The sequence below is a fragment of the Moesziomyces antarcticus genome (assembly GCF_000747765.1).
Source record: "Moesziomyces antarcticus DNA, scaffold: scaffold_v10003, strain JCM 10317, whole genome shotgun sequence".
In the NCBI taxonomy this organism is placed as follows: Eukaryota; Fungi; Basidiomycota; class Ustilaginomycetes; order Ustilaginales; family Ustilaginaceae; genus Moesziomyces; species Moesziomyces antarcticus.
This window is the reverse complement of record NW_014639007.1, coordinates 688621-714575: the sequence shown is the minus strand read 5'-3', so window position 1 is coordinate 714575 and position 25955 is coordinate 688621. Positions and strand designations below refer to the sequence as shown.

The following is a 25955-nucleotide window of genomic DNA, read 5'->3' as shown; positions in this document are numbered from 1 at the left end:
AGGGGCAACCATGAAAGCCGTTTACGGCACTCCTGTCCCGCGTTCCGAAAAAGCGGCAGCGGTGCGGCTAAGAAAAGGGGTGCGGGATTCGGACAAAGTCCAACTTGAAGCCAACGTGAGCTTCGCTCTCAGCCAACCTTCACCTCACCTCTTCGCGCTCTCTTTCCTCTACCCCGCTTTCGGCAACATGGCGACACTGCGAGCGGACGATCAGAACGCAGGTGCGTCGCTCGAGGCATCCACAAGCTATCAAGCACGTCTGCCGGACAAAAAGACCTTCATCGCTACACTTTCAGGCGGTGCTTTCGTAGTCGGTCTTACGGGCGCCACCATCTATGGCCTGAGAAAGGCTCGGCTGCAAGCGATCAAGGAGGCCGAGGAACTCGCAAAGGCGGCTGCAACTTCGGGGCAGGTGGTAGGAACATCCAGTGCGCGTGTGCCGGCGTCACTCTCACCACACTCGCTCTCCCGAGCTGAGCCCGCGGCACCCGTCGAGCAGGCGTCAGGCTCAGTAGCGTATGCCGAAGCGGAAGGTCCAGCATCACAGGGCGCATTTGCGCTGTTCCGCCAGATGAACTCGGCCATCCTCAATCCGACACAGAGAGCAGCTGGGACGGCAGCGCCTACATCCGTGTTCGACGACGAGACGGGCGCGCTACCCAGCGTGCTGCGTCGCAAACGCTCGCCAGCAGCACCCAGCGCTAGTCCGACTATCACGAAAGCCCCGACTGCGGACCAAACTCCGAGCATGGCGGCGGCAACCGCTTCGAGCACGACACTCACGCACCCGAGCGACTCCAAGATCGACTACAGCGAGATGGATTCCACGCTTGACTTTCTCGGTCTCTCGTCGCCCATTCCCGCCGACGAGCAGCGGCGGATGAAGGCGCTGGAAGAAGAAGCATCGCGCGAGTCTGGACCCACAGGCTTCTTCCAGTCGCCCGTCGGCCTGTCGCTCAAGGCATTCTTCATCGCGACGTCGATCGTCAGCTTCACGACGCTGGCAGGCGTCGAAGTGGCGAAGCGCGCATTTGGCGTCGAAACGATGGACGAATTCGTCGTTGCCATGACGCGCATCGTGCCCAGCCGCCAGAAGGGCGAGGCGTCGTTGAAGGGCGTGGCTCCTCACATGCATGTCACGCGCGACGAGGCCGACCTGCCCTCAACCGGCCGCACTGCGTCGGAGCCCAAGTCGGTGGACGAGGCGCTGACGGACCTGAGCCGCGCGGGCAGCTTCGAAGAATGGGTAAGCACGCTCAAGACGCAGCTCGACAGCGAGCGCGATTTCGAGGTGCACCGTCGCTTCGGCGGTGCCCCGGCAGCGAGCAACGATTCGATCTCCACCTCGGCGCGAACGTATGCCGTGCACTCGCCATTAGAAGACGTCGAACGCGACACTGCCGCACCATCGATCCTGCGCTCCGTGTTGGCCATCTCTCCCGTATTGCCGAGCACGGCGTTTGGGCTGGGTCTTGTATCGGGCGTGTTGACGGCGGGCAAGCGCGCCGGGCTGGTGTTTATGGCCGAAAACGCACACCGGCTGCCGGACACGGTGCAGGGGTGGTACTTTTACTCCAAGACCAAAAACTACAAGGTGATGCTGGGTGCGGCCAAGGGTGGACTGAAGCAAGGCGTGCGGTTGGGAATCTGGACCACCGGCTTCTGCTTGGCTGAGCGTATGGCCGAGCTCACGCGCGGTGCGGTGCAGAGCCACTTCCGCTCTACGTCAGCGATGGACGTGCAGCGCAAGTTCAAGATTCTGGGACACTGGACCGACGGTGCACTCGCTGGAGTGGTGACTGCCGCCGCAGCTACAACGCTGTACCGACTGCCACGACCTGCGGCGGTGAGGGTGTTCCAGCTGGGACTGTTCGCGGGCGCGGGTACCGGCGCCCTGAGAGATGTGCAGGAAAGACTAGTGCACAAGGAGATCGGCGGAGTAGCCAGTCACACGTAGTCTCACACGACTCGCCATGCTGGAAACATATTGCCCTTGGTCGACAGTCCACGGACATTATAAGAAGATGTTAAGGTAGAGTGACTGGGAAGGTACTCGGTGGTGAATTGCAAGAGCTTGCCCGAGTGCATGTATTGGTTTGCAGCGCAATCCGGAACACACGGCTCAGTGACTCTTTCCTGTCGCTGCGCCTTTTTGAGCTTGGTGTCGACGTTAAAGGTCCGATCGAGCTGCGCAACGGCACATCCTCCTCCGGATAGACTGAAACTATCAACCTTGGCGCTCCGATCCTTACATCCGGCTCGGGGCGCATGACTGAGAAGAAGAAGTCATGCGTGATTCGCTGCCACGCAAAGTGATGCCCAGCGGCGACCGGCGACCAAAAGCGTTGTCAAATCTAACAAATTAGAAGTCCGCGCGCCCCGAGATGCGCCCGCTTCGATGCAGACGGCATGTCTCACCAACTCGAATCGGACGCGGCCTGGAACCTGCGTCTGAAATCTTATTGAAAGCATGAAATTGCAGCGCAGCAGCAGCGACAGCTGCTCGGCCCACGTTTGTAGCCCAAGGGTCCGATGACCGCCATGGGGAAATTTGGCTGGGTTCGGCTCACCAAGCCGAATTTTGCGCCCGCGCTCAGTTGCAGCAGATCTCAGACGCTGCTGCTGCAATGCTGCAACTCACGCAGAAGCGCAGGGCAGACAAAAAGCACGGAAATGCAGCCGCGGATGCGTCTCCGAATGTGCCGCACTTTGAGCCGAGAAAATCGCAGTCGCAGCCAACCACTGCAACAGCCGCGCCTTGCTCTGCTGCTCTGCTGCTCTGCTGCTCTGCTGCTCTGCTGCTGTGCCCTGCTCGACTCCCCGTGGAGCCGCCGAGCCGCTAATCCTCGCGTTCTCCACTGTCCCGCCCGAGTCTCCGGCGCGGCGCAACTTTGCGCTTCACTCAACACCACCATCTCAAAGTCATACACCGTGACCGTCTGATCTTCTAATCACCCACGCACGGACAACAAGGACAACACACGAGTCCATTACACAGCATCCGAACAGCGCTCTTTCGGCTCGCCTCCCATGCCGGTGGCAGCATAGACACAAACATGCCGGTCCAAGGCGACCCCTACGGTCACCCCAGGCCGCCGCCGGCGTACGACGTTGCTGTGCGGCCCGCTTCCCCACACCATCAGCAGCCCTACCTTGATCGCCATCATCCCCATCACCACCACCAACATCACCAACACCACGCTTACCCGGCTCATGATGCGCACCACACGCACCACACGCACCACGCCCCCCTCAAGAGCGAATACCCCGACCACGAACACGCTATAATGCCGTCTCACCCGACTCCGCACGTCAGCTCGACACCGTACTCGGCTCAGCAGTCGTCGTCCAGTCTGCCGGCAACCGTACAGCGTCCAGCGCACCAGCTCGTCCCTGAACAGCAGCACCAGCTCGCCAACATCCACCGCTTCACACCCTCCTGCTCGCGCTGCCGCCAGAAAAAGCTCAAGTGCGACACCAACCTCCCGTGCAACCAGTGCATCGCAAAGGGTGTCCACGACGATTGCCGCAAGGATTCCAGGATTCCCCGCGGCAGGAAGCGCCCCAAGATCAGTGCAACTTCGTCCTCCGGTCCAGACGAAGAGATAGCCGCGCTCCGCAGACGCGTCAAGGAGCTCGAGGACATGATGGCTCGCCAAAACCGTCGCAGCTCCTCGCCCCGTCCAGACTCGTCCTCTTCCAGCCAACGGCTTTCCGACAAGCGCTCGATCCCCTCACACATGCTCGGCACCAGTTCGCGTGGCTCTCAGACATCCGCTCCGTCCGACCTCGACTACAGCCATTCGCGCAACAACGCCAGCCCCACCGCTGCTTCCTTTGACTCGGACGACGACCAGCTGCCCGGCGAGACCGAAACGTCGCTCACCACGCTCGAAAAGCTCGCCGCCTCCGATCCGCGCGTCACCGAGCCGGGCCACGGCAAGGCTATGGCCAAGCAGATCAACAACGTCTCCAACACCCAGATCCCTCCCGATGCACCCAACGCCTACTTTGCGCTGCCCACGGCGCTCAACGAGCGCATCGAGATCCTCACCTTGGCAAAGCGCATCATCCCGTCCAAGTTCATCGCCGACACCCTCATCCACACCTTCAACGTCCGCTGTCACAGTTGGGTGGGCCGCATCGTGCACATGCCCAGCTTCCAGCGCGACATCGACTTTTTCACGCTCGCCTCGGTCGAGGAGTGCCTGCTCTCGCCCAAAGGCATGTACGATCTCGCGCGTTACCTCATGGTGCTGCGCCTCGGCTTGCGTTTCTACCCGTGGAAGGGCAGCGCGTTCACCAGCGACTCCTCGCCCGAATTCATCGCCATCAACGCTCTCAAGAATCGCGGCGACAATGTGTCGGGCCAGTGGCTGACGCTCGCCAAGCGTGCGCTCGCAGCAGACCGCACCTTCAGCCTCGGATCGCTCACAGCGATCCAGACCGCGCTGCTCATGATCCTCGACGGACGCGACTCGCCCAGCTACCTGCGCATGCTGCTGCGCATCGCCATTCAGACCGCACTCGACATGGGCCTGCACCGCCTCGGACGCGCCATGCCCTCGCCCGCAAATCCGGACGAGGACATTGTGCGCCTCGAGACGGGCGTGCGCATCTGGTGGTATCTGGTGGTCAAAGATTGGTGCTCGGCGCAGCGAGAGGGCGCCTACACGATCCATCCGACGCAGATGACCACGCGCAAGCCGCTTCATGCCACCGACGCCATGCTCGCCGCGGGCCGCACCGACGAGATCTCGCTCGACGAGCACTGCGAGATGAGCTACACGCTGTGCCAGATCGGCCTCGCCAACATCATCCGCGAGAGCATCGATCTGCGCAACGAACAGAGCATGCTCGGCGGCACCTACGATGCCATCTCGCCCACCAACCGCAAGCTGCTGCAGGTGAAACTCGAGACCTTCCTTGCGGATCTGCCGCCGTTCTACACACTCGAGAGCAACGCCACGCATCCGCCCATCGTGGCGGTGCAGCGTTCTCTGCTGCATCAGCAAGCTTTTAACGTGCTGCTCAAGCTCAACCGCAAGAGCCTTTCTTCGTACAGCGAGCGTGCGACGTGCACGCTGCTGGCCGAGCAGATTGTGTCGACGCAGACGCTGCTGCGCAGCGTGTGTCCGGTAATTGATGGGTTCTGGGTCAACTTTTTGCATCTGTTCGGCGCGACGCTCACGCTGACCATCTCGCTGCTGCTGGATGGCGAGATGGATGCAGAGGCGAGGGAGCGGCGCAGACGCAAGGTGCATACGGCGCTGACGACCATGCGCGAGACGCCGGGCTCGGATCGCGGCAGTCGCATCATCGAGACGCTGCTCGCCGAGGAGCAGAGGCTGTGGCAGTCGCATCGCAGCTCGCCGCTCAATCTGGCCGGCTTGACGCGTCGGATCGTCGAGCAGACGCTCGACTCGGCGACGAGCGCGGCGGAACGTGGCGGCGGCGGAGCGATCTCGGTGCCCATCGAGCCGCACTGCGGTACGAGCGTGTGGGACGTGACGCCGGAGGAGTCGTTGATTCCGGCGTTCGCATCGGGCTGGGGTTCGGCGCCGCTGGATGTGCTCGATCCGACGCAGCTCATGCCGTGGCAGCCCGCCGACGAGCTGTACAGCCGCCCGTCGCGGCCGTACATAGACAGCCTGCGACCATGGCAGGAACCGTCGTCGCCGCGCACCGAGTCCGGAGGCCACAACCCGCTCTGGGATTGGCTCTTCTCGCATGCTGCGCTCCTGCACGGGCCCGATCCGCCGGTGGAGGGAAATCCCAACCCGCCGCAGCCACAGTCACAGCTTCCGCCACAGTCACAGCTTCCGCCAAAGTCGCGGCCTTGATCGCACACGCATACCCCGCTGCAATACCCACAACACCCGCACAGCATTTTCGAACCAGACCTGAATTATGAGAGCGAGCCAAGGAGTGGGCCGGATAGATTCACATGAGGAGGCGCGGATCAATGCGCGTTGGAGCCCGACTTTGTGATGGCCACAGCGGCCAGGACTGCAACGCCTAGGAATCCGATTGCGGCGGGCAGCGCGAGGTCCTTCGGAAGCACGCCGAAGAGGAGCTCCTCGTCGGCGGGTTTGCGCTTGGCAGTCTTCTTGGGCGCGACTTCTTCGTCTGCAGCTTCGCGCTCTTCCTCTTCGGCGACGCTTTGCAGCTGGGCGTCTGCATTTTCGCGCGTCTGCTGACGTTTCCTTGCCGTCTGGCTGGCTGCGGTTGTCGGAGTTGCCGCTGCGCCGGCACGCGCAGCAGCCTCGTCCCATCCACGTCCGCCCTGGAGCAGCAGCACCACACGGTCGCGTCCCTGCTTGCGCGCAACCTTGACTGCATCCTGCACATCACCATCCGCAGTAATCAGCACCACATCCTCCTCGTCGTCGGTGTAGGCCAGCTGGAAGTCGTTCGGATCCGGAACTTCCGCTGCTCCGTTGACGGCCGGCTGCGCATCGCCGTTTGCCTCACCATTCTCCACTGCGCCAGAAGCGGCTGCGGGGACAGGTTCGAAGAAGGGATCGCCACCGAGCTTGATGCACACGATCTCGCGGATGGTCTCGTAGCTATCGTACCGCGCCTGGAAGCGGTGCGTCCTGCCGCTGGGCGTGACAAACTTGAACAGGTACGTGCCATCGTCCGCCTCGACGGCCGCCAACGAGGGAACGCCGATGGCGCTCGCGCCATCATCGCCGGTGAGCGCATGTCCGACTGCACTGGCCGAATCGTTCGGGTGGAGATCGGACGAGATGTCGGCAATGCCCGCACCGAGCTTGCTCGGGGTGGGCGGTTCGAACTGGCTCTCCGAGTGGCGCATGCTGCCGCTGACGGCCGACTCGTCGTCGCCCGCAATCGAGTTGGACTGGCCAAACGAGTTCCAGAACCGGTTCCACATGGGACCGCCCGCAGCACCGTCGCCGCCTGCCTGCTCGTCGTTCATGCTGTTGATCTGCTCCAAGGTGGCGTAGGTGAGCTTGAGCACATCGACGACGCCCACCAGACGGCTGTCGACGTCTACGACGGGCAGGTTGAGGTACCTGCCGTCGTGCATCTTGCGCAGCGCCTCCTGGATGGTCAACGAGGGCGGGGCGGTGTCGGGGTGCGGCGTCATGACACGCACCACCGAGCACGTCTTGGGGTCGAGGCCCGCAGCGATGACACGCAGCACAACATCCTTGGACGTAAAGATACCGGCGATCTTGCCCGAGACGGCGCCACCGCCGCCGATCTGGCCGGTGCCCGGACCGGTGCCGGTGGACTCCATGACGCAGACTGCGGTGGTGTGGTGCTCCTTCATGAGACGAGCCGCCTCGCGGACGGTGGTGCGCACGCCGACGCAGCAGGGGAGCGTGCGCGAGTCGAGGATGGACGAGAGATCGGGGATGCTCATCTTCTGGCGCAGCGCCTCGATGTACTGGAGCATGGCCTGCTGCGGGCCCGCCGAGCCGCCCCACTCGCTCTGGACGCCCTCGAGGGCGTTGTAGAGCTTCTGGGAGGAGCCGTGGGCACGTTCGAGCTTCTCGAGCGCCTCGTAAAACACCTTTGCAATGTCGAGCAGGCCGACGACGTCGCCGTCCTCGTTGCAGACGGGAAGGTGACGGAAGCCGCGCGTGACCATGGTGTTGAGCGCCTCGGTGGCCGAGGTGGTGTCGCGGGTGACCATGGGCGAGCGCGTCATGATGGTGGACACGGGCGTGTTTCGTGCATCGAGGCCAGCCGAGACCACACGGAAGGCAAGGTCCTTGGCGGTAAAGATGCCGGCTAGATGCTCCTCCTCGTCGACGACGAGCACGCAGTCGGTGCGCTTGGCAGCGCACAGCTGACTCGCATCAGCGACGCTGATGGACTGCGGAACGGTGAGTGCGGGCAGCGGACGCAGCGCCGAGACGGTGCCGGCGGCGGCGACGGGAGGACGCGCCGAGCGCTTGGTGCGGCGCGAGGCGATAGGCGTAGCGGGCTTGCCCGACTTGCGCTGCAGTTCGCCCTCGATCTTCTTGCGAATGGCCTGGAGGACAAGTATCAAAGTCAAACGTCAGTACAGATGGTTCTTCAGGCGAGCGGAAACGGACGCAAATACACACCTCGTCACGCTTGGACTGCCTCTTGCGAGTGTCGGTGGCGTCGCGGAAGCTTGAGGTGGAGCTCATGTTGGAGGTGGATGTGGAGCGAGGAAGGTTGGTGGAGGGTTGCAAGGGGCTAGGAGATGAATCCTCTTGGCGTACGGGGAGGGGGATGCGCGACATCCACGGCGAGCCGACAAGGATGGTGGAGGCGTCGTCGCTAGAGACAACGGCTGGCGGACGGGCGTGATGGGGGAGGCAACGATAGAGGTGAGTACAGAGAGGGCGACCGAAAGAGCGAGGCAGCAGCCGGCGATGTGGAAATGCAAATGGAAAAAGAGTGTGTTTCTAGGCGAGGCGTGCGGGAGAGAAGCGAGAGCGGATGTGTTCGAGGTTGAGTGCGTGTGTTGTTTGGTGAGGAGCGTGAGATCAGTGCCTGAGCTGGTCGGGTGTGTTTTTGAGTCGACGCGCTCTCTGGCTCCGCAGAACAACACTCGCCGGGCCAAAGCGCTCGCTCACTCTCTTGCCCTCTCGTTGACTGAGTAGGTCTGCGCAATGGAGTCCAGCCTCCGTGTTGCTCTCGCAATTTCCGCAACTGCGCCGCGCTCGATTCCCGGACCTTTGCGGTGCCTGCTCTGGCTTCGCCGCTGCCAGGGCATATCGATGCGGTGGCTCACTGCTCCTGCGCCCTCTCAGCTGCGCCGCCGCTACTCAGCCTTGTCCACAGCAGCTTAAGCTTGGTTGCCCGGCGGCTTATTCGAGGGTATCTTTGCCTGATAGGCAGTCATGAATCGGACCTAGATCGGGTCACGTGCATTGATCGACCAAAAAAGTTGAGCTTGTATGTGGTTCCAGCCTAACACTTTAAACAAATGGCCGCAATGCAACTTTTCCGAGCTGCGCCTCAGCCACAACGACTCGAAGCTTCACATCGGCGCTTCCTCCTCAACGCTCAACGGTCCCGTCCCCGCAACAGCATCCCTACGACTTGCTTTGCACAACCTGATCTGTCAACATGGGTGTCGTCGAGAAGATCAAGGAGCTCGAAGATGAGGTCGCAAGGACCCAGAAGAACAAGGCGACAGAGTAAGTGCAGATATCGTTTGGTGCTGCCAACTTGACCAATCCCATACTGATTGCCCTTTCCAACCCCTATTCGTACAGATACCATCTCGGTCAGCTGCGTGCCAAGATCGCAAAGCTTCGCCATGAGCTGCTCGAGCCTCAAAAGAAGTCCGGCAAGCCCGGTGAGGGCTTCGACGTGATGAAGTCGGGCGACGCACGTGTCGCCCTGATCGGCTTCCCCTCGGTCGGAAAGTCGAGCTTCCTCTCCAAGGTCACCGACACAAAGTCCGAAGCCGCAGCCTACGAATTCACCACGCTCACATGTCAGCCAGGTGTGCTCGAGTACGAAGGTGCCAAGATCCAGATCCTCGATCTGCCTGGTATCATCGAGGGCGCTTCCGAGGGCAAGGGTCGAGGTCGCCAGGTCGTCGCCGTCGCCAAGACCGCAGATATGATCATCATCATGCTCGACGCCACAAAGCCAGACACCCACCGTGCGCTGCTCGAGAAGGAGCTCGAGGCCGTCGGCATCCGTCTCAACAAGTCCAAGCCCGATGTCGTCCTTCGCAAGAAGAATGCCGGAGGCATCGTCATCACCAAGGCCATGGGCCTCACGCTCACCAAGATCGACGAGAGGATGATCCGCTCCATTCTCCAAGGCTACAAGATGCACAACGTGGACGTCATGCTCAGGGAAGACATCACCGTCGACGAGTTCATCGACGTCGTGCTCGGCAACCGCAACTACGTCCCCTGCCTCTACGTCTACAACAAGATCGACTCGATCAGCATGGAACAGATGGACAAGCTCGCCAGGCAGCCCAACTCGGTAGTCATCTCGGTCGAAGCCGACCTCAACATCGACTATCTCAAGGACATCATGTGGGACAAGCTCGGCATGAACCGCATCTACACCAAGAAGCGCGGCGAGCGTCCCGACCTTTCGGATCCATTGGTGGTGCGCAAGGGCGCCACCATCGAACACGTCTGTCACCAGGTCCATCGCGCCCTCGTCGACAAGTTCAAGTATGCCCTCGTCTACGGCAAGAGCAGCAAGTTCCCCACGAGCCAAAAGGTGGGCCTCAATCACATTGTCGCCGGCGACGACGTCGTCAGCATCTTTACAAAGTGAAGCTGGGCTCGGCTCGGCTCGGCTCTCGTCCTCCTGCTTCATTGCGTCCCCTCTCCTCGTTGCATCATTGTATTCTAGCCTCATCTCATATGTAATCTGCCACGTATCTATCACTCGCCTGAAAAGACCAGCTACCCCTTTGTAGCTGCCACCAGCGAGCACCTGCGAGCACCTGCGCCGATGTGGAGGAGTGGTGCGCATTTGCGTCGCGAGCAAAAGTGCGCTCGAGCGAGAACAAAAAAAATTAAAATGGGTCACAAAAGTCGGGCTGCAGAATTTGAGGGCGGCTAAAGCTGGCGTGCCTGGGATGCGGAGCTTTTTGAGTACGGCAACGAGACTGAGCGTGTCTCGACTCGGATCTCGTTTGCTCTTTTGAGTCGGCTCAGCCATCCTTTGTCCTCTTGACCTACAACCACCACCATCCTCTCTAATCGCGTGTCTCCATCGCACACTCTCATCAGCTTCCTCCAGTGCTCTGCGTAATCTTCACGCCCTCGTCGTCGCAGCGTCGTCAGCGGGTCAGCGCGCGCCAACCTCGCCGCACGACCACATCCGAGTCTGCCACTCACAAACGCAGTCGGGCTGGCCTGAATCGCACGTCCATCATCGCACATTGCATCCGCCTGTCGCGTCCGTACGCTAGTCTCGCCTGCCTATCCTCAAAGCACATCTTCCGCACCCCCCACATCGACCAGTTCCGCTGGTAAAGTCCTACTTCTACCCATACACACCCACCGCATCTGCATTAGCGCGCAACCATGCCGAGTCGAGGCGGCCGCGGTGGTCACACAATCGCAGGCGCTGCGTTGCGCGGCGCAGGTCTCGTCGTCGATGGCGACGTCGGCATGCGCGACGCCGCGGGTCCGAGCCGCAGCCGCAATGGGAGGAGAGGCCACAAGAGCGGCGGAGCCGATCCATCCAATCACGTAAGTTCTTCCATCCTTCCTTCGTAGTCGACTGATCGCCAATCTTTCCGCAGGCTCTCTTGTCCAACAAGTCGCCCTCGCAACCAGGTCACATGGTGGCCGCCCGAACGACTGGCAGTCGCTACACTCCTGCAAAACACCAGAGCAATCAACTGATCTTTCGCTTCGATCGACACCCCGCTCCTCACAACCTCGCGTTGTCCCTTGCATCGCACCCTCTCGATAGAACGGGTCCGGAAACTCTCTACAAGGCCGCATAGCGCGCCAGCGAGCCAATCCTCTCGGAAACCGCCCAGCAGGGAGAGGCAAGAAGGCTGCCATCAACGTCAATGACGGACTCCGAGCTGGCAACACAGCTTCCGTCCTCAAAAGCATCTCATCATCCAAAGCACAGGGAGGCGGCCGCATACCCGGAGGCGGTGGCATCATCTTCTCCGGAAACGATATGCCAAAGACACAGAACGTCGTCTCTCTCATCAAGCGCTTCCTCGAATCGCGCTGGAATGCGCAGGCCAAGTTCTTGAACCTTGAGGTACGTTGTTGCCCCCATTCCACCCGCTCGTTCGCCCTCTCGAGCGACATTACTGACTCTTTCCACTCTTCTTGGTCCCTCCGCGTCTTCCCGCTACCATCAGAGCATGCGTGCGGATCCACTCCTCCAGTCCGAGGGTGTCAAAGCTCCCGGCGTTCCCGGGGCTCCCAAGGAGCTCGCCAACGCCATGTGGAAGATCTGCTCCGAGACGTATCCCGATGTCGTAACCATCTCGCTCGCCAACAACGCACTGCGCAGCCTCGGTCCCGTCAGCTCGCTTCCCGTCTACTTGCCCAATCTTCAAAACCTGTCTCTGGAAGGCAACGAGCTCAAGTGGACCAAAGATCTCGACACCTTCGCCTCGCGCAGGAGCAAGCTGGCCAATCTCAAGGAGCTATTGCTCACCGGCAACCCTGTCTATACCAGTGCCGTCGCAGCTGGCAATGAGGAGGGATACCGCCGTGAGGTCTTGTCCAAGTTCCGTCAGCTCACCATGCTCGACCAAAAGCCCGTGACGCCAACCGAATCGGGCTTCGCCAACTTGCCATCGTCCAGCAAGTCCAAGAAGGCGGATGCAGCCCAAGTCCCTTTGCGCAACTTCCCCGTGCCCAACAAGCCGGGCTTTGTCGACGCCGAAGCCGGCGCCATCATGCCCAACTTCCTTTCCAAGTACTTCACGCTCTACGACACCGACCGTTCCCAGCTCGGCGAGGTCTATGCGCCGCAGGCTCAGTTCTCGTACTGTCTCAACGTGGTCCCGCCTCCAAGGGCTCGTGCAGCAGGCTTCCTGCACACCATGCCTCACCAGAAGGAGCTTACGTTTGATCGCTACCAGGACCTCGGCAACCGCAACCTCATGCGCGTTCACGCTCCCAAGATGCGCAATCAGTCGCTGCACCACGGACCAGGTTCGATCCTGGCTTGCCTCAAGAAACTGCCAAAGACATCGCATCCGCTCACCGACGCATCCAAATTCGTCGTCGACGCTTGGGTATTGCCCAACAACGTGATTGGAGCACGCCTCAAGGGCGACGAGCGACCTGAGGCGCTCCTCTACATTAATGTGCACGGAGAGTACGCCGAAGCACCCAGCCAAGGCATCCGCTCCTTCGACCGCACTTTTGCCGTTGCGCCTGTGCCGCCAAGCAGCCCTGCAGCAGCTGCCGGCTGGCCGTGCGTCATTCTGTCGGACCAGCTGGTGGTGCGCCACTACTCGAGCCCCGCCGCCTGGGCGCCTGACAGCCTGACAATCGGCGATGTTACTGCCGAGCAGACGCAAGCTTTCCAGGCGGCGCAGCAGCCCACGGCGAACCCCGCCATTCCGCAGCCGGGTGCGCCAGTTGCGGGAGGTGCAGCACTGCCGCCGTACCTGCAGAACCAGGCCCCCGCAGCGGAGATCAACGAGCAGCAACATGCCATGTCGCTCCAGCTCGCCGCGCAGACAGGCCTCATCTACCCCTTTGCCGTGCAGTGTCTGCAGGAGAACGGCTGGGACTACAATTTGGCGCACACCAACTTCCAGAACCTCAAAGCCAGCAATGCGATCCCCGCACAGGCATTTGCGCAGCCCGTGTAGGGCGATCGCCTTTCCGCCCCCACACTCCAAACCCCCTCAAATCCTTGTCATCCTTTCCAGCAAGCACTGCTTAAGCTCATGTATTTACCATCGCAGAGATCTCATCTCGGTCGCAACCCACCCGGTCGCCCCGCGCGCGTGCGCCCGCCACTTTAATGCGTCTCAAAATCAGTGCTCGGGCAAAAATGCTCGAGCAACGCCGCATCCTTCATCTCGAACAATTGTGTGGCTTCATTTCTCTGAACCTTTTGTGCCTATTGTGTGTTGCGGGTGATGCGGTGGGGGTTGTCCTGCTTCGTTGGAACGGAACGCCAGCCGCGTGCAGTGCTAGGGGGATTCGATGAATTCGAGGCGACCCACCTCTCTCGCGCCCCAGGTTGGGAGCCGAGGCATATCACATCGTTCCTTCAAAACCATCACTTTCCCACTGTCCTTTCTCGAGCTGGCAAGCAACCATGTGCTCGGTACGGAAGCTGATCCTGCTTCTCACGGTCGCACTCGCCGTATTGGCCTCCACCATCGCCAGCGATGTTGAACCTTCATTTTGCAAGGGCAAGAAAGGTTTTTGCGTCGTTCGACGTTCCTCTTCGACCAGCCCGAATGTAGACGACAAGATTGAGAAGCGAGGCATACCTGCACGACCAGGAGACATCGAGGTGTTTGGGTACTATGGCTCTTTGTTGGCGATTCCCACACTGCTGTCAGTGATGGGGATCGTGACGAACTACAATCTCGAGAAGTCGTACTTCAACTCGCAGATCAATGCGCAGTACTACAAGCAGAGCCGCGAAATGCTCAAGGCACATGCGGCGCAGCTGATTCGCGAGCAGGAACAGAAGTTCGCCAAAGCAGGAGTGACCTGGCAGGGCATGACCTACGACAAGAACGGCAATGCGAACCCGGGCGCCAAGTTGCCAAGTTCCAAGGGAGTTGTGCTATTGCCACCGGAGAAGGAAGAGGGGCAGGAGCAAGCTCCGAAGACACCCCAGCAAGCCGATCCGTCTGCCCCGTCTACCTCGCCCAACGCAAGCTCGCCTGCTCCGGAAGGACAGGGCTCGAGCGGCGCAGAAGAATCAAACGGGAGCTCACCTACTACGGGAGGCGCAGAAGAGCCGAGCGGGTCTGCTAACTCGGCCAACGTAAGTGCGGGCCAAGGTGGCTCCAGCAATGAAGGTACGGGTGCTGCTGGAGGTAGCACGGCTGCCGGCAGCACGGGTGCTGCCACTGGTGGAGACGGCGCCAAGGGCGAGTCTTCGTAAACGCAAAGCAGCGTGTTTGCAACTGTCACTACATGTACGCAGAGATTCGAGACCAGCAATGCCAATCGCTCTTTCTCTTCGACGAGTGTGTAACATGGCGAGACAAGACAGCATCGTTACAGGGGTCGTTGAAGGGGCATTGGCTTGTAGCACAGCAGTACGTGCTGAGCTGTCAAAGCCAGCTGTTTGACCGCCGTCGGACGTTGTGTCACGTCGACGTGACCATGACCAAGACTCCTCCGCTACCGCTGTCGACGGGGATCCCTCGACGCGGCTGGCTTGCATCCATGCCTCAGACACACGAGAATTCGCGCCGACGCCGACCTGGTTGAGCAGATGCGGCGTCTTGTCGAGCTGAGACCCGCACTTGAGCCGCGTGATCAGGTTCTAGATGACGGCGGTAGTCTCGCGATGCTCGCACGTGCCGTTATCCTCTCCTGCAATCACGAGCTGTTCACACCAACGAAACCGGAAGAAGGCGGCCTTCTCTGCACGTTGAGCTTGAAGCTCAACGTCACCCAGTGCAGGTTGGCCGCCGTGTTGTCGAGTGGATTGTTGTTGGCATGGTCGACCATGCAGCGATCCAGGTCCGTCGACGGCTGCTGAAGAGCGATCACACGCGCCAGCGGGGCATAGGCACACCTAATCCGAGCCTCGTTGTTATTGGACTTGTCGTAATGAAGCGTGGTGCCGACCATCAAGAGATACTCGTTGCGCGTATCGATCTTGCATTGCACAGTTACATCTTCGCTGTCGTTGGCGCGTCGCATAGTATAGGCGGTCACACCGTCGAGGCGCGAAAGAATGGTGACGTAAGGCGAATCCTTGCACCTACGAGGCACCGAAAGAGGAACGTCGCCATACAGCGCACCAGAAGGATCGGGCTGGCGAGGATGCGGCGCAGGAGGCTGTTGAGGCGTAATTGCGGACATGCTGGCGATAACGACGGGGAGAGGATGGGGAGGCGATGAAGAAGTGGCGATGGGGCGGATATTGGGGGATGCTGAGGGCGAGTGACGGTCTCCGCCTTGAGCGCAGGCGTATATATATTCACAGGTCCGGCTGCAAACAGCTCACTCGGCAGCGCTAGCCATTGTGTGGTGCCAACTCAGAAGCTCAGTTGTATCGGCCCTTCCGAACAGCAAAAGTGCCAGACCTTGAAGCTCGCCATGGCCAGTCGCAGGCCACAGAAGGCCACTGCGGATGGCCCGCCCTAGCGAATGATCCATCTTCCCATGTGACAGATCCATCGATTGCAGACAAATGGCTCTGCGAAAGTGCCAGCCGTAAGAGCCACTTTAGCCAAGCGCAGACCGAAAATCGCCACTGCGGGTGCTCCGACACAGCGGCAAGACCCATCTTCTGGAGTACCGGATGGATCCACTAGGCACTTATCGAGAAGCTGCGTGCAAAGCTTCCCTATGGTCTTGCCCGCGGGCGTGGGAAATCTTGCGCAATCACAGGAGAGCATTGACGGCGGGTCACTGGCCCCAGCCTCACAATGTCAGTCTCGCAATCACAATCTCACTGTTGCTCACAATCTCAGGATTCAGGGGCAATTTCCGAGTGAGGCTGCAAGAAGAACGCAGTGAGCTTGACCGGAACGTCCTTGGTGCAGTGTGGCTCCGGCCAAGTTAGACTTCAAGTTACGCTTCTGACAGACTCCGGAAACCCAGGCTGGTGGGAACTCTAATTTCATGCATGTGTTAGACTGAAAAGCGGCGAACACTCCCATCTCCGATGCGAGAGCTCCCTCTGCACACCCACACACACGCACAGTGTCACAGCCGGTGCTCAATGTTCAGCATGAAGGCACGTTTTTGGCGACGGAATCGGATTGTGAGGAAGCACTTTGTTTGCGACAGAGCCATTCTGTGAGCTACGAGCACACGATGAGCAGCGCCTCGAAGCGATTTTGAGGTTGGCGATGAATCCTCGTAAGATCAGGCCAGACCAGCCTTCTTCATGGCCTCGAGCATCAGCGCACCGATCTTGGCGGGAGAGTCGGCAACGATGGCACCGGCATCCGTAAGCGCCTTGACCTTGTCCTCGGCACCGCCCTTGCCACCGGCGACGATGGCGCCACTGTCGAGTCGCGAAAAAAAAATAAAAATAAAAATAAAATAGGAAGATTCACCGGCACGATCAACCACACCACCATCGCGGCGTGTGGTAGGACAAAGTAGATACGACCATGGTCAGCAAGCTGTCGCCAATACTTTTTGCTGGAGACGTGGAAGGGGGAATACGTACGCGCTGTTAGTCGGAACAGAGAGTGAGAACCGAGGCGGCCGTGGAAGGAAGAGCAGAAAAGAAGTCGTAAAAGGGCGCCAAGACAAAAAGACAGAGATATACGTTAGTATACATCATCCAAAGCTCTCGAAACACGGGGAAAGAAGGGGAAAGGACACATTCTGACCCATCCTCCTGCCTGGAGGCGCGGTTCGTCCTGCGATGAAGGCGACGACGGGCTTGGGGTTGGCGCGGGTCTTGTTGTACTTGGCGAGGTACTCGGCGGCGTCCTCCTCCATGGAACCGCCGATCTCTCCGATGAGGACGATGCCCTCGGACTTGTCGTGGTCGAGGAGGAGCTTGACGAGGTCGAGGGTGGTGGAGCCGGGGAAGGGGTCGCCGCCGATGCCGACGCAGAGGGACTGGCCGAGGCCGACCTGGGTGGTCTGGTTGACGGCCTCGTAGGTGAGAGTGCCGGAGCGGGAGACGATGCCGATGCGGCCGGGGGTGTGAATGGAGCCGGGCATGATGCCGATCTTGCAACCCTCTGGGTTGATCACACCGGGGCAGTTGGGGCCCACGAGGCGCGATTTGGACTGCGAGCGGAGGGCGGCGGCGACGCGGATCTCGTCCTTCTGGGGGATGCCCTCGGTGATGGCGACGATGAGGGGCACCTCGTTCTCGATGGCCTCGATGATGGCGTCGGCAGCGCCGGGGGGAGGGACGTAGAGGACGGAAGCGTGCGGCTTGGTCTCACGCACGGCCTCCTTGACCGAGCCGAAGACGGGGAGGCCGAGGTGGGTCTGGCCGGCCTTCTTGGGCGAGACACCGCCAACGAGCTTGGTGCCGTATTCGAGGGCCTGCTGGCAGTGGAAGGTGCCGGTCTTTCCGGTGAAGCCCTGGCAGATGACGCGGGAGTCCTTGTTGATGAGCAGGTTCTTGATCGTGTCCTCGTACGAGGCGCGGGCGGCGGACGACGAGAAGCCGCGCGCGAGCGGGCGGCGGAGCGAGGTGGCGGCGTGCTTGAACATGCTGACGATTCGTGAAGAGTGCAGCGAGTGAGAAAGGGAGGGGATACGGGATGACGGTGGGGAAGAGGAGAGGGATTGCGGACTGGAAGATCGACAGTAGGACAAAGCCGCACACAGCACAATCTGCGAACGTGTTGCGCTCGGCCAGCTTGCGCTCAAATCGGGAAACGGCGCCTTCCGTCTTGCTTTCTCTCTCTCTCCCGTCCAGACTCGCTCGGCCCGCTTTTTCCTGCTTGGCTCTGTCTCTGCTGGCCGGCACCCGAAAATGCACTCGCTCAAAAAGGCCAATTGGAATCCAGCATCCCTTGGTCACAACTTTATACTCGACCGACAGCCTCGCAGCGTCTTATCACACTGTGTTTCGAAGAGATCACATCAACTTTGCTCGTCTTGCAGGACAGGAATGCGTGTGCTGTCGGAAGGGCCGGGAGGAGGAATTGAGGGCGGACGTTCGAGGGCCTTTGCGAGCGCTCCAGCGGAAAGCTCCGTCCGTAGCAATTCGCCGATCCGCACCCTGACCCTTGTGATCGAATAGGAAAATTCTTCGAGTGTGTTAGACTTCTGATGCGGCATCATCACTTTGCAGCTTCTTGCTGTCTCCTCTCCGCACAATTTGCTGCTGGCTCGTCGGACGCTAGGGTCAACATGTGTGTGGGATTCATTGTAGACTAGAAAGAGTACAAGGTGTAGTGTGTGTAGAGACGGTGTGTAGGGAGCCATGATGGGGAGAAATGCGAATGATTCAGTGAGCGGGTAGAGGTGCGGATGAGGGTGCGGAATCAGTCCGAGTCGTCCTCGTCGGTGCCCTCTTCGGCCTCGAGATCGAACATGCCGTTCGGGTCGCGACCGCCATCCTCCACGTCGTACTCCTCTTCGTCGTCGTCATCCTCCATGTCGCTGGCACCATCCTCCTCGATGTCGCTCTCGTCGGGGAGCTCCTCGTCGTCCTCATCCTCATCCTCGTCTTCTTCCTCATCCTCGTCTTCCTCTTCGTCCTCATCGTCGTCAATGTCTTCGATGTCCTCGATGTCGTCATCGTCGTCATCGTCAGCATCCGAGTCCGATTCAGCCGAGGTGTTGCCCTCCGAGGCGCGGCCGTTCTTGACGCGGCGACGGCGACGGAGCGGACCAGCATCCTCGTCATCGCTGTCCTCATCGTCGTCCTCATCGCTTTCGGCACCGAGTGCAATGTCCTGCACATCGCCCTCTTCGTCGTCCTCGCCGCGGACGAGCACACCATCGGCGTCGGTGGCCATGTCGTCGGCATCCGAGTCCGAGTCGTCGGTCTCTTCGACCCACTTTTTGCCCTTGCGTCGCTGCTTGTCTGCGCTCTGCGCCTGCGCGAGCTTGTCGCCCTGCATGCGCTTGCCAAACTTGGCGCCCTGGATGCGCACCTGGTTGTTGCTCGCCTGCGACATGTACGCCGCGCGCGCCTCGATCTGCGAGAGCACCAGCTCGAGTCGGCCGTTGAGCGCCAGGAGACGCTCGTGCGTAGCCAGACGCGTGGTCAGCGTCGCGTGCAGGCCCGAAAGCCTGGTGACGAGGTTGGGAAGCGACATGAGGTAGCCCATGTGGTTGAGCAGGGTGGCACGCACCCACTCCATGAGACCACGTGCCTTTTGCGAGCCCATGCTGCCCTTGCTGACGTGGTTGCCACCGACGCCGTTGAGACGGCTGACGCACTCTTCGAGCAGCTTGACCGAGAGCGGGCCCGAGATCTTGCGCACCGTGTTGCGGATGAGGATGGGGTCGTTGTGGTTGAGGCAGCTGGTGAGCAGGCTCGTGTCGCCCGAGTGCAGCGCCTGCGAGAGAGATGACGCAAGTGACGCCTCGTTGGTCAACGACTGCTGCTTCTTGCTCGGCATCTGTGCATCGTCCTCTTCGGCCTCCTGCCCTGCGCTCAAAGGATCGCTGAAGCCGAGCTCCTTCAACCTCTGCGCCAGCGTCGGCTCGAGCTCAGCGCCACGGGCAGATGAGGCAGCTACCAGACCGGCATCCTCGAGACCCGTTGCAAGGCCGTCGTCGTCCATCCCCTGCGGTCGCATGGGCGCGTCCGCGTACCTTTGCGTGCTGGCGGCACCGCCCGTGAGCTGCGCCTCGTCGCTGTCGGCAACCAGCAGGCCCGAAGACGAGGCACTCTGCTTGGCTCCAGTGACAGGCAGCTGAAGCGTCTTTTGCAGCTGCGCATCCTTGCCACGCACGATGGTGGTCTCGTCGACCGACACCTTGGCGCCGCGGATGAGGCGAGCCAGGCGCAGCTTGTCTGCGACGATTCTCGAGTCGATCCATTCCGTCGCCGACGAGCTCGCCTCGGACTGCGCAAGCAGCTCGAGCGACGGCAGCGCGGCCGACTTCTTCTTGGATGGCGAGGCGTCCGATTTGGATTCGGCAGGGAGGCCGTAGATGCGGACGCTGCCGGTCTGCGTGACGATAGTGATGAGCGTGCGAGGCTGCTGAGTGGAGGCGGCGCAGACCGAAAGCGCACGCACAGGGCCGTCGAGCGCGGCAGTAGCAAATGCACGTCCGGTCACCGACTTGCCGGTCTTGCTGTCGTCAAAGGTCCATGCGCTGACGATGCGATCGCCCTCGGCCGCCGAAATGAACGAGTTGTCGCTGAGCCATTCGAGATGCGTCACGGGCGATGCGTGGCCGGTGAAGGAAGCGCGCATCGCGTTGTCCGACTGGGATGCGTCGGTCAAGCTGATGGCGTGGTGTGCGGAGAGTAGGAGATCGCGGCGCGAGGCGAGGAGCTGGACGGCGGACTTTGTGTCGGGACGGAACGACGAGAAGGGCCGCAAGGGCGCCTGTTGGTCGCCGAGCTTGACGTCTGCGAGCGCGAAAGCGGAGACCCAACCGCTCTTGGAGCAGGCAAACAGCGTAGCCTTGTCGTCGGAGAACGACATGGAGACGACGCCGGCGTTCGCGGCCGAGGAGGTGCTGCTGCCGGAGGCGGAGGAGGCATTGAGGATGGCGACCGACTGAGCCAATGCTGGGCTGAGCAGGTGCACCTGTCCCGAGCTCAGACCGAGCGCGAGCAGCAGCTGCGACGAAGAGGACGACGCGGCAGCCGCGTCGGCGCCGTTTTCTGCACCGTGCTTCCTGCGCTTGGCCGACTTGTTTGATGTGGAGATGCGCACCCACTGCGACGAGAGGCACTCTGCGCCGCCGAGGGAGGCGAGGAGGAAGTCGGTCACAAGCTGAGAGGTAGAAGCTGCGGATGCGGATGCATTGTAGATGCGCAGGCGCTGCTGGTGCACCTGGTTGCTGATGTGCGCAAAGAGCGTGTGGTCCGGCGTGGGCGAGAAGGAGCACGAAGCTGTCGATGCGGTCACGGCGCCCGAGCTAGGCAGGAGCGGCTGGTTGAGCTCCGAGGTGGAGGTGGGTCGCGACCTGGAAGGCTTGGTAGCCTGTTTCTTCGCCATGTTTGCGGCAAGGCGTGGTGGCAGATCGGTAGCGATGGCGGTGGCTGCACGACAAGGGTGGTGGAACCGGCGAGGAAGAAGTCAATCGCTCGTTCGCTCGTTCTCGGCAGACAGAGAGGCTGCTGCGAATTTTCGACACACAAAGGCCTGTGGAGCTGCCTCTCCTTTTTTTTCGAGCCCTGGCTGCAGATGAAATTCTTCCTGCCCTTTTCGCAGCTGCCCAGAGCAGACGAAAAAACTTGGGAGGCAGCGTGGATGACAGATGCTTACGTGTCATCAAAGTCAAGCTTCGACCCTCGACCTGTCACTTTGGCGCAGCGCGTGGCGCGTTGAGGCGGCTCTGAAAATTGAGCGGCCCGAACAAGGCGTTCGTGACGGACGGCCCACGAATGCACGGGGCTGCAGCTTCGGCCAAGCCTACGCTGAGCCAGCCAGAGTGGCAAGCGGCGCACCCGCGGCTGAGACCGACACCAGCTATGCTACAGTAGCGTTGTGCGGCCCCCGCTCAAACCTGTTACATTTGCAGTCACATCTGTCGCGCTGAGCAGCTTTCGATCCACCGCGCCTACCTCCCCTTGCAGCCGCCGACGTCCTTACCGCGAGCTTAGATCTGGATCTCATCGTCCATTCGGTCACCTTCCTTCGACGACATCTCCAGCCACCCAACTCCTGCTCACGCTGCCACAACGCAAGTCTCGGTCGCCGAACGTTGCCCTTGCAATCACTCCAGGACTTGTGCACATCGTCACCCGACGGACGCAGCATCCGACCACCTCCACCTGCCACAGGCTCAACCCAGCACCGATACCAGCACCCATCAACCCGTCGACCCGATCGTGACACATCACCATGAACTACGTCCAGCTCGAGAAGCTCGGCGAGGGCACATACGCCACCGTGTACAAGGGCCGCTCGCGGCTCAACAACGAGATCGTCGCGCTCAAGGAGATCCACCTCGATGCCGAGGAGGGCACGCCGTCGACGGCGATCCGTGAGATCTCGCTCATGAAGGAGCTGCGCCACACCAACATCGTGCGACTCTACGACGTCATCCACACCGAGTCCAAATTGATGCTCGTCTTCGAGTTCATGGAGCAGGACCTTAAGAAGTACATGGAGATCCACGGCCATCGCTGTGCGCTCGATCCAGTCACCGTGCGCTCCTTCATGTTCCAGCTGCTCAAGGGAACCGCCTTCTGCCACGAGAACCGCGTGCTGCACCGCGATCTCAAGCCTCAGAACCTTCTCATCAACAAGCGTGGCGAGCTCAAGCTCGCCGACTTTGGTCTTGCGCGTGCCTTCGGCATTCCCGTCAACACATTCTCAAACGAGGTCGTGACGCTCTGGTATCGTGCGCCCGACGTTCTGCTTGGCTCGCGAACCTACTCGACCTCGATCGATATCTGGAGTGCCGGTTGCATCATGGCCGAGATGATCTCGGGTCTGCCGCTTTTCCGCGGACGCGACAACAACGACCAGCTCAACCAGATCCTGCGCATCCTCGGCACACCCGACGACGCCACCATGAAGCGATTGGTTAACGACTCGCCCGAGATCCAGATCCGACCTTTCCCACGCGTGCCCAGAGTGCCCTTCCAAAACATGTTCCCCAAGGCGCATCCGCTGGCCATCGACCTGCTCGACAAGCTGCTCAAGTTCGACCCCACACAGCGCATCTCGGCCGACGAGGCGCTCCGCCATCCTTACTTCACCACCTCGGCCGCCATCGCCGGTCTGCCCCACCCGCAGAGCAACAGCCAGCTCAACCTCGGCAACGGCGGCGGCGTCAACGGCGCGCCGCAGCAGGGCAGCTACCAGCAGGGCGTGCCTGGACAGCCTGTCAACTGAGTCCGTCTACAATCGGTACCGTTCTCCGACCCAACGCAGTCTCCAAGATTGTCCTGACAACCTCATATCCGCTCAAGGCGAAAGGGACCCTTTGTTCCTTCGACTCCTTCCCTCCTGCCTTGTTCTCCCTCCTTTCTCCCTGGCCCCTCTGTACAAGTATGCATTTCTCTATCCTCATTGACCAGACCGAGTACCCGATCATCCGAGCGTGTGCCAGCTTGCAACTGTGAAGCATGCTGCTGCCATGGAGCAGAGTTGCTTGATTTTTTTCGGAAATCGGAGAGGGCAGTCTACACGTGATGGTGGCCATATTCAGGGCCCAGCAGAGCGCCTTTCCAGCCCAATTGCCAGGCTGGGTCGCGAAGAAAAGAAATGTCGGGAGAGCGCTTTCCGACTTCCAGGTTTTGGCACATCCTCACCTCTGCATCCCTCTACATCGGTCTCTCATCATCCTCGTAGCACGACTCCGGCAGACTTGACCAGCGTATCGCATTTACTGGATCTGTACGGCCGGCATAGCGCAGAGCACCTCTCATCTCAGTCTCCGTCTCCAGCACAGCGACTCGGGCATGGACACCGCGATAGCGTGCATGTCGAACTAGGCCAAGTACGGCATCAAGCCTTTCAGTAGCGCCCGTGGTTGGCGAGGGTTGCGGGCGATGCGCCATGCTGCGCAGCTGTGCAGAGGGCTCGCAGAGGCAGCACGCTCGCTCGAGCGGCCCTACGTCCCCAGACACGTGCCCCTGCCGTCGAGCAGCTACAGCGCAGCCGCACAAAGTCCCGCTTTGCCAAGTCCGCCGAGGCCAGATGCGCTGGGAGGGAAAGGCGAGGCGGAACCGCAGCGTGCCGCAAACATTGCTCAGCGGCTTGGACGAGGTCGCCTCCGAGATTCTGTCAGCACAGGTTCAAGCAGCAGAATCCACGACAGCCGCGCAAAGACAAGACAACCACCAATAGCTCAGGCGTCCTTAGTACGCAAGTTCGAAGCCCCTTTGCAAGTCGACTCGAATCGGTCTTGGACACAAAAGCGGCAAAAAGGTGTTCGCAATTCCAGGGCAGTGGATGTCAAGCAGAAGTGGCGAGAAGATGGCAGAACGGGTACGAGGCCGGAAGGTGGCTCGATCCTGCCAGCTTACGTCCAAGCGAAGCTCAAGCGGCTCAAGGCTGTCTACCCCTCGCTGAGCCAAGAGCAGGCTTTGCTGTTGTGGCGTACATTCGAGCGCACCCGTACGTTCCGCACATACCGTCCGCAAGCGCTCATCTCCTGGTACGAAGATCACGTCTGGACCAACGAACGGCAGACCGCCGACGCACCGCACATCGAGTCGGCGGCGTCGCTATGCATGCTGCTGCGCTACGCTTACCTTCGCAACGATCTGCGCTCGCTCCTGCGCGTCGAAGCGCGAGCTGTGCGCTCTGCTTGGCTCGCCAAAGACCGCCATCGCACCACGGCGGCACCAGGATCGACGAAGCAACTCGGCGGAAGCGAGGCGGATGGGGTGGCGATATGGCCAGTGCACGACGAGGATCCACGCCGGCTGGCGCATAATCTCAAACTCGCACTCGCGGCGCGCGACGGCGACTGGATTAAGGTCGAGCAGCTGCTGGACGCACATCGCGTCGCGCGGAACGGAGGTTCGTACCACGAGCTCGATGCGGTCGGATGGGGAAGCTTGCTGCGCTTCGGTCTAGGAAGTGTGGAGACGCTGCCCAAGCCGATCGCCACTCCGCAGCCAGTTGAAGAGCCAGCTCCTTCTAAGGGTAGCGCGCGCAAGAAGCAGCCTCGAAAAGCGACCATCGCCGAGGTCTCGGTCGAAACGAAAGAGCGCGTGGAGGAGCCAAACGAGGACGGTGACGAGAAGAGGCTGCAAGCGGAAGCTCGAGTATCGTTGACCAAGCGACTCGTGCCGCAACTGTTGCGCCAAACGAGGGCGAGGCAGGATGCGGCGGATGAGGCGCCCGGATGGTTGCTCGAGTCGGTGCTGACGCAGCTTTTGGAGCACGGCAAGTCGGATGCTGTGCTGCGGATCGTTCGTCTGGCGCTTGCCGAGACTGGGCCGCAGCAAGATCCATCGGTAAGGGGCGGTTCTACGGGTATGCTCAACCTCGCGCTTGCCGCGTGTGTGCAAGACCGCAGAATAACGCTAGCCGAAACGCTACGGGTGTTCAACAGCATCACAGGCTCGAGCTTTGGTAGAAACCTCGCGGGTCGTTCAAAGCAGCCGGAGGGAAAAGGCGAGATTGTTCCGAACGAAGAGTCGTTGGTGCTGGTGCTGAAGAAGGTGCGGCATCCGCTGTTCAGGGCATCGTGGAGTCGCAAGTTGTTGGACGAGTTTATGCAGCGGTGGCCACATGTCAGGCTCACAGGTCGAAGCTACCGGATCGTTCTTGATCTCTGTGCAACTGCCCCACCCAAGCCAACCCCCGATTCGCACGCAAGGGAAGGAGGCGAGAGAAAGGTCCCAGTATCGGAGTCAGCTCCAGGTCGGGCGCGGAAGGTGATCGTCAAGGCAACGCTACTCGAACGTACACTGCTCGACATCCTGACGCAATTCGAATCCAACCCTCGGACCTTCCACCGCACCACCACCAACCGTTTCCGCTTCAACTACACGCTCATCAATCTGCGCCGCATCGTCAAACTCAAACTCGCTTCCAACCCGCAATCCACCCAGCTGAATCACATCATCCACCTCATCCACCGCCTCCAACACATCACTCGGAAACCCCCCACTCCCAAATTCCCTGCCGACTAGAGCCTCAACTCCCCCCTACCTTATTTTTCCACACCAGACCAAAAATGGATCAAATGGTACGGATGCGAGAGGAATTGAGCATTGCGTGAAAGCCTAGGGTATGTATATGTGAA

The 25955-nt window shown here is 60.8% G+C and overlaps 10 protein-coding genes across 10 annotated transcripts; 6 read left to right on the top strand and 4 right to left on the bottom strand.

Moving 5' to 3' along the window:
* Positions 1 to 10: 10 nt before the first annotated feature.
* On the top strand, positions 11 to 2843 carry PAN0_003d1729 (uncharacterized protein; the record flags this gene model as incomplete). Its single annotated transcript, XM_014802687.1, has 3 exons — positions 11 to 1939; positions 2218 to 2285; positions 2483 to 2843. 3 exons carry the CDS (start codon positions 11 to 13, stop codon positions 2841 to 2843), a joined length of 2358 nt encoding a protein of 785 aa, XP_014658173.1.
* A 213-nt stretch (positions 2844 to 3056) lies between these two features.
* Positions 3057 to 5843, top strand: PAN0_003d1728 (uncharacterized protein; the record flags this gene model as incomplete). Its single annotated transcript, XM_014802686.1, has 1 exon — positions 3057 to 5843. The coding sequence occupies one exon, from the start codon at positions 3057 to 3059 to the stop codon at positions 5841 to 5843; it is 2787 nt and encodes a 928-aa protein (XP_014658172.1).
* A 119-nt stretch (positions 5844 to 5962) lies between these two features.
* Positions 5963 to 8150, bottom strand: PAN0_003c1727 (CBS-domain-containing protein; the record flags this gene model as incomplete). The annotated part of the gene is made up of 2 exons (XM_014802685.1): positions 5963 to 8008; positions 8085 to 8150. 2 exons carry the CDS (start codon positions 8148 to 8150, stop codon positions 5963 to 5965), a joined length of 2112 nt encoding a protein of 703 aa, XP_014658171.1.
* A 928-nt stretch (positions 8151 to 9078) lies between these two features.
* Positions 9079 to 13294, top strand: PAN0_003d1726 (developmentally regulated GTP-binding protein; the record flags this gene model as incomplete). Its single annotated transcript, XM_014802684.1, has 7 exons — positions 9079 to 9149; positions 9228 to 10239; positions 10339 to 10478; positions 10732 to 10894; positions 11010 to 11186; positions 11413 to 11718; positions 11822 to 13294. The coding sequence occupies 7 exons, from the start codon at positions 9079 to 9081 to the stop codon at positions 13292 to 13294; spliced, it is 3342 nt and encodes a 1113-aa protein (XP_014658170.1).
* A 455-nt stretch (positions 13295 to 13749) lies between these two features.
* PAN0_003d1725 (uncharacterized protein) lies at positions 13750 to 14553 on the top strand (the record flags this gene model as incomplete). Its single annotated transcript, XM_014802683.1, has 1 exon — positions 13750 to 14553. One exon carries the CDS (start codon positions 13750 to 13752, stop codon positions 14551 to 14553), a length of 804 nt encoding a protein of 267 aa, XP_014658169.1.
* A 116-nt stretch (positions 14554 to 14669) lies between these two features.
* Positions 14670 to 15485, bottom strand: PAN0_003c1724 (uncharacterized protein; the record flags this gene model as incomplete). Its single annotated transcript, XM_014802682.1, has 3 exons — positions 14670 to 14735; positions 14800 to 14940; positions 15018 to 15485. 3 exons carry the CDS (start codon positions 15483 to 15485, stop codon positions 14670 to 14672), a joined length of 675 nt encoding a protein of 224 aa, XP_014658168.1.
* A 1011-nt stretch (positions 15486 to 16496) lies between these two features.
* PAN0_003c1723 (succinate-CoA ligase) lies at positions 16497 to 17816 on the bottom strand (the record flags this gene model as incomplete). The annotated part of the gene is made up of 3 exons (XM_014802681.1): positions 16497 to 16638; positions 16709 to 16809; positions 16965 to 17816. 3 exons carry the CDS (start codon positions 17814 to 17816, stop codon positions 16497 to 16499), a joined length of 1095 nt encoding a protein of 364 aa, XP_014658167.1.
* Positions 17817 to 18595: 779 nt separating this feature from the next.
* Positions 18596 to 21238, bottom strand: PAN0_003c1722 (NUC189-domain-containing protein; the record flags this gene model as incomplete). Its single annotated transcript, XM_014802680.1, has 1 exon — positions 18596 to 21238. The coding sequence occupies one exon, from the start codon at positions 21236 to 21238 to the stop codon at positions 18596 to 18598; it is 2643 nt and encodes an 880-aa protein (XP_014658166.1).
* Positions 21239 to 22087: 849 nt separating this feature from the next.
* PAN0_003d1721 (CMGC/CDK/CDK5 protein kinase) lies at positions 22088 to 23086 on the top strand (the record flags this gene model as incomplete). The annotated part of the gene is made up of 1 exon (XM_014802679.1): positions 22088 to 23086. One exon carries the CDS (start codon positions 22088 to 22090, stop codon positions 23084 to 23086), a length of 999 nt encoding a protein of 332 aa, XP_014658165.1.
* A 158-nt stretch (positions 23087 to 23244) lies between these two features.
* Positions 23245 to 25842, top strand: PAN0_003d1720 (uncharacterized protein; the record flags this gene model as incomplete). The annotated part of the gene is made up of 3 exons (XM_014802678.1): positions 23245 to 23294; positions 23546 to 23570; positions 23689 to 25842. 3 exons carry the CDS (start codon positions 23245 to 23247, stop codon positions 25840 to 25842), a joined length of 2229 nt encoding a protein of 742 aa, XP_014658164.1.
* Between the last annotated feature and the right edge of the window lie 113 nt (positions 25843 to 25955).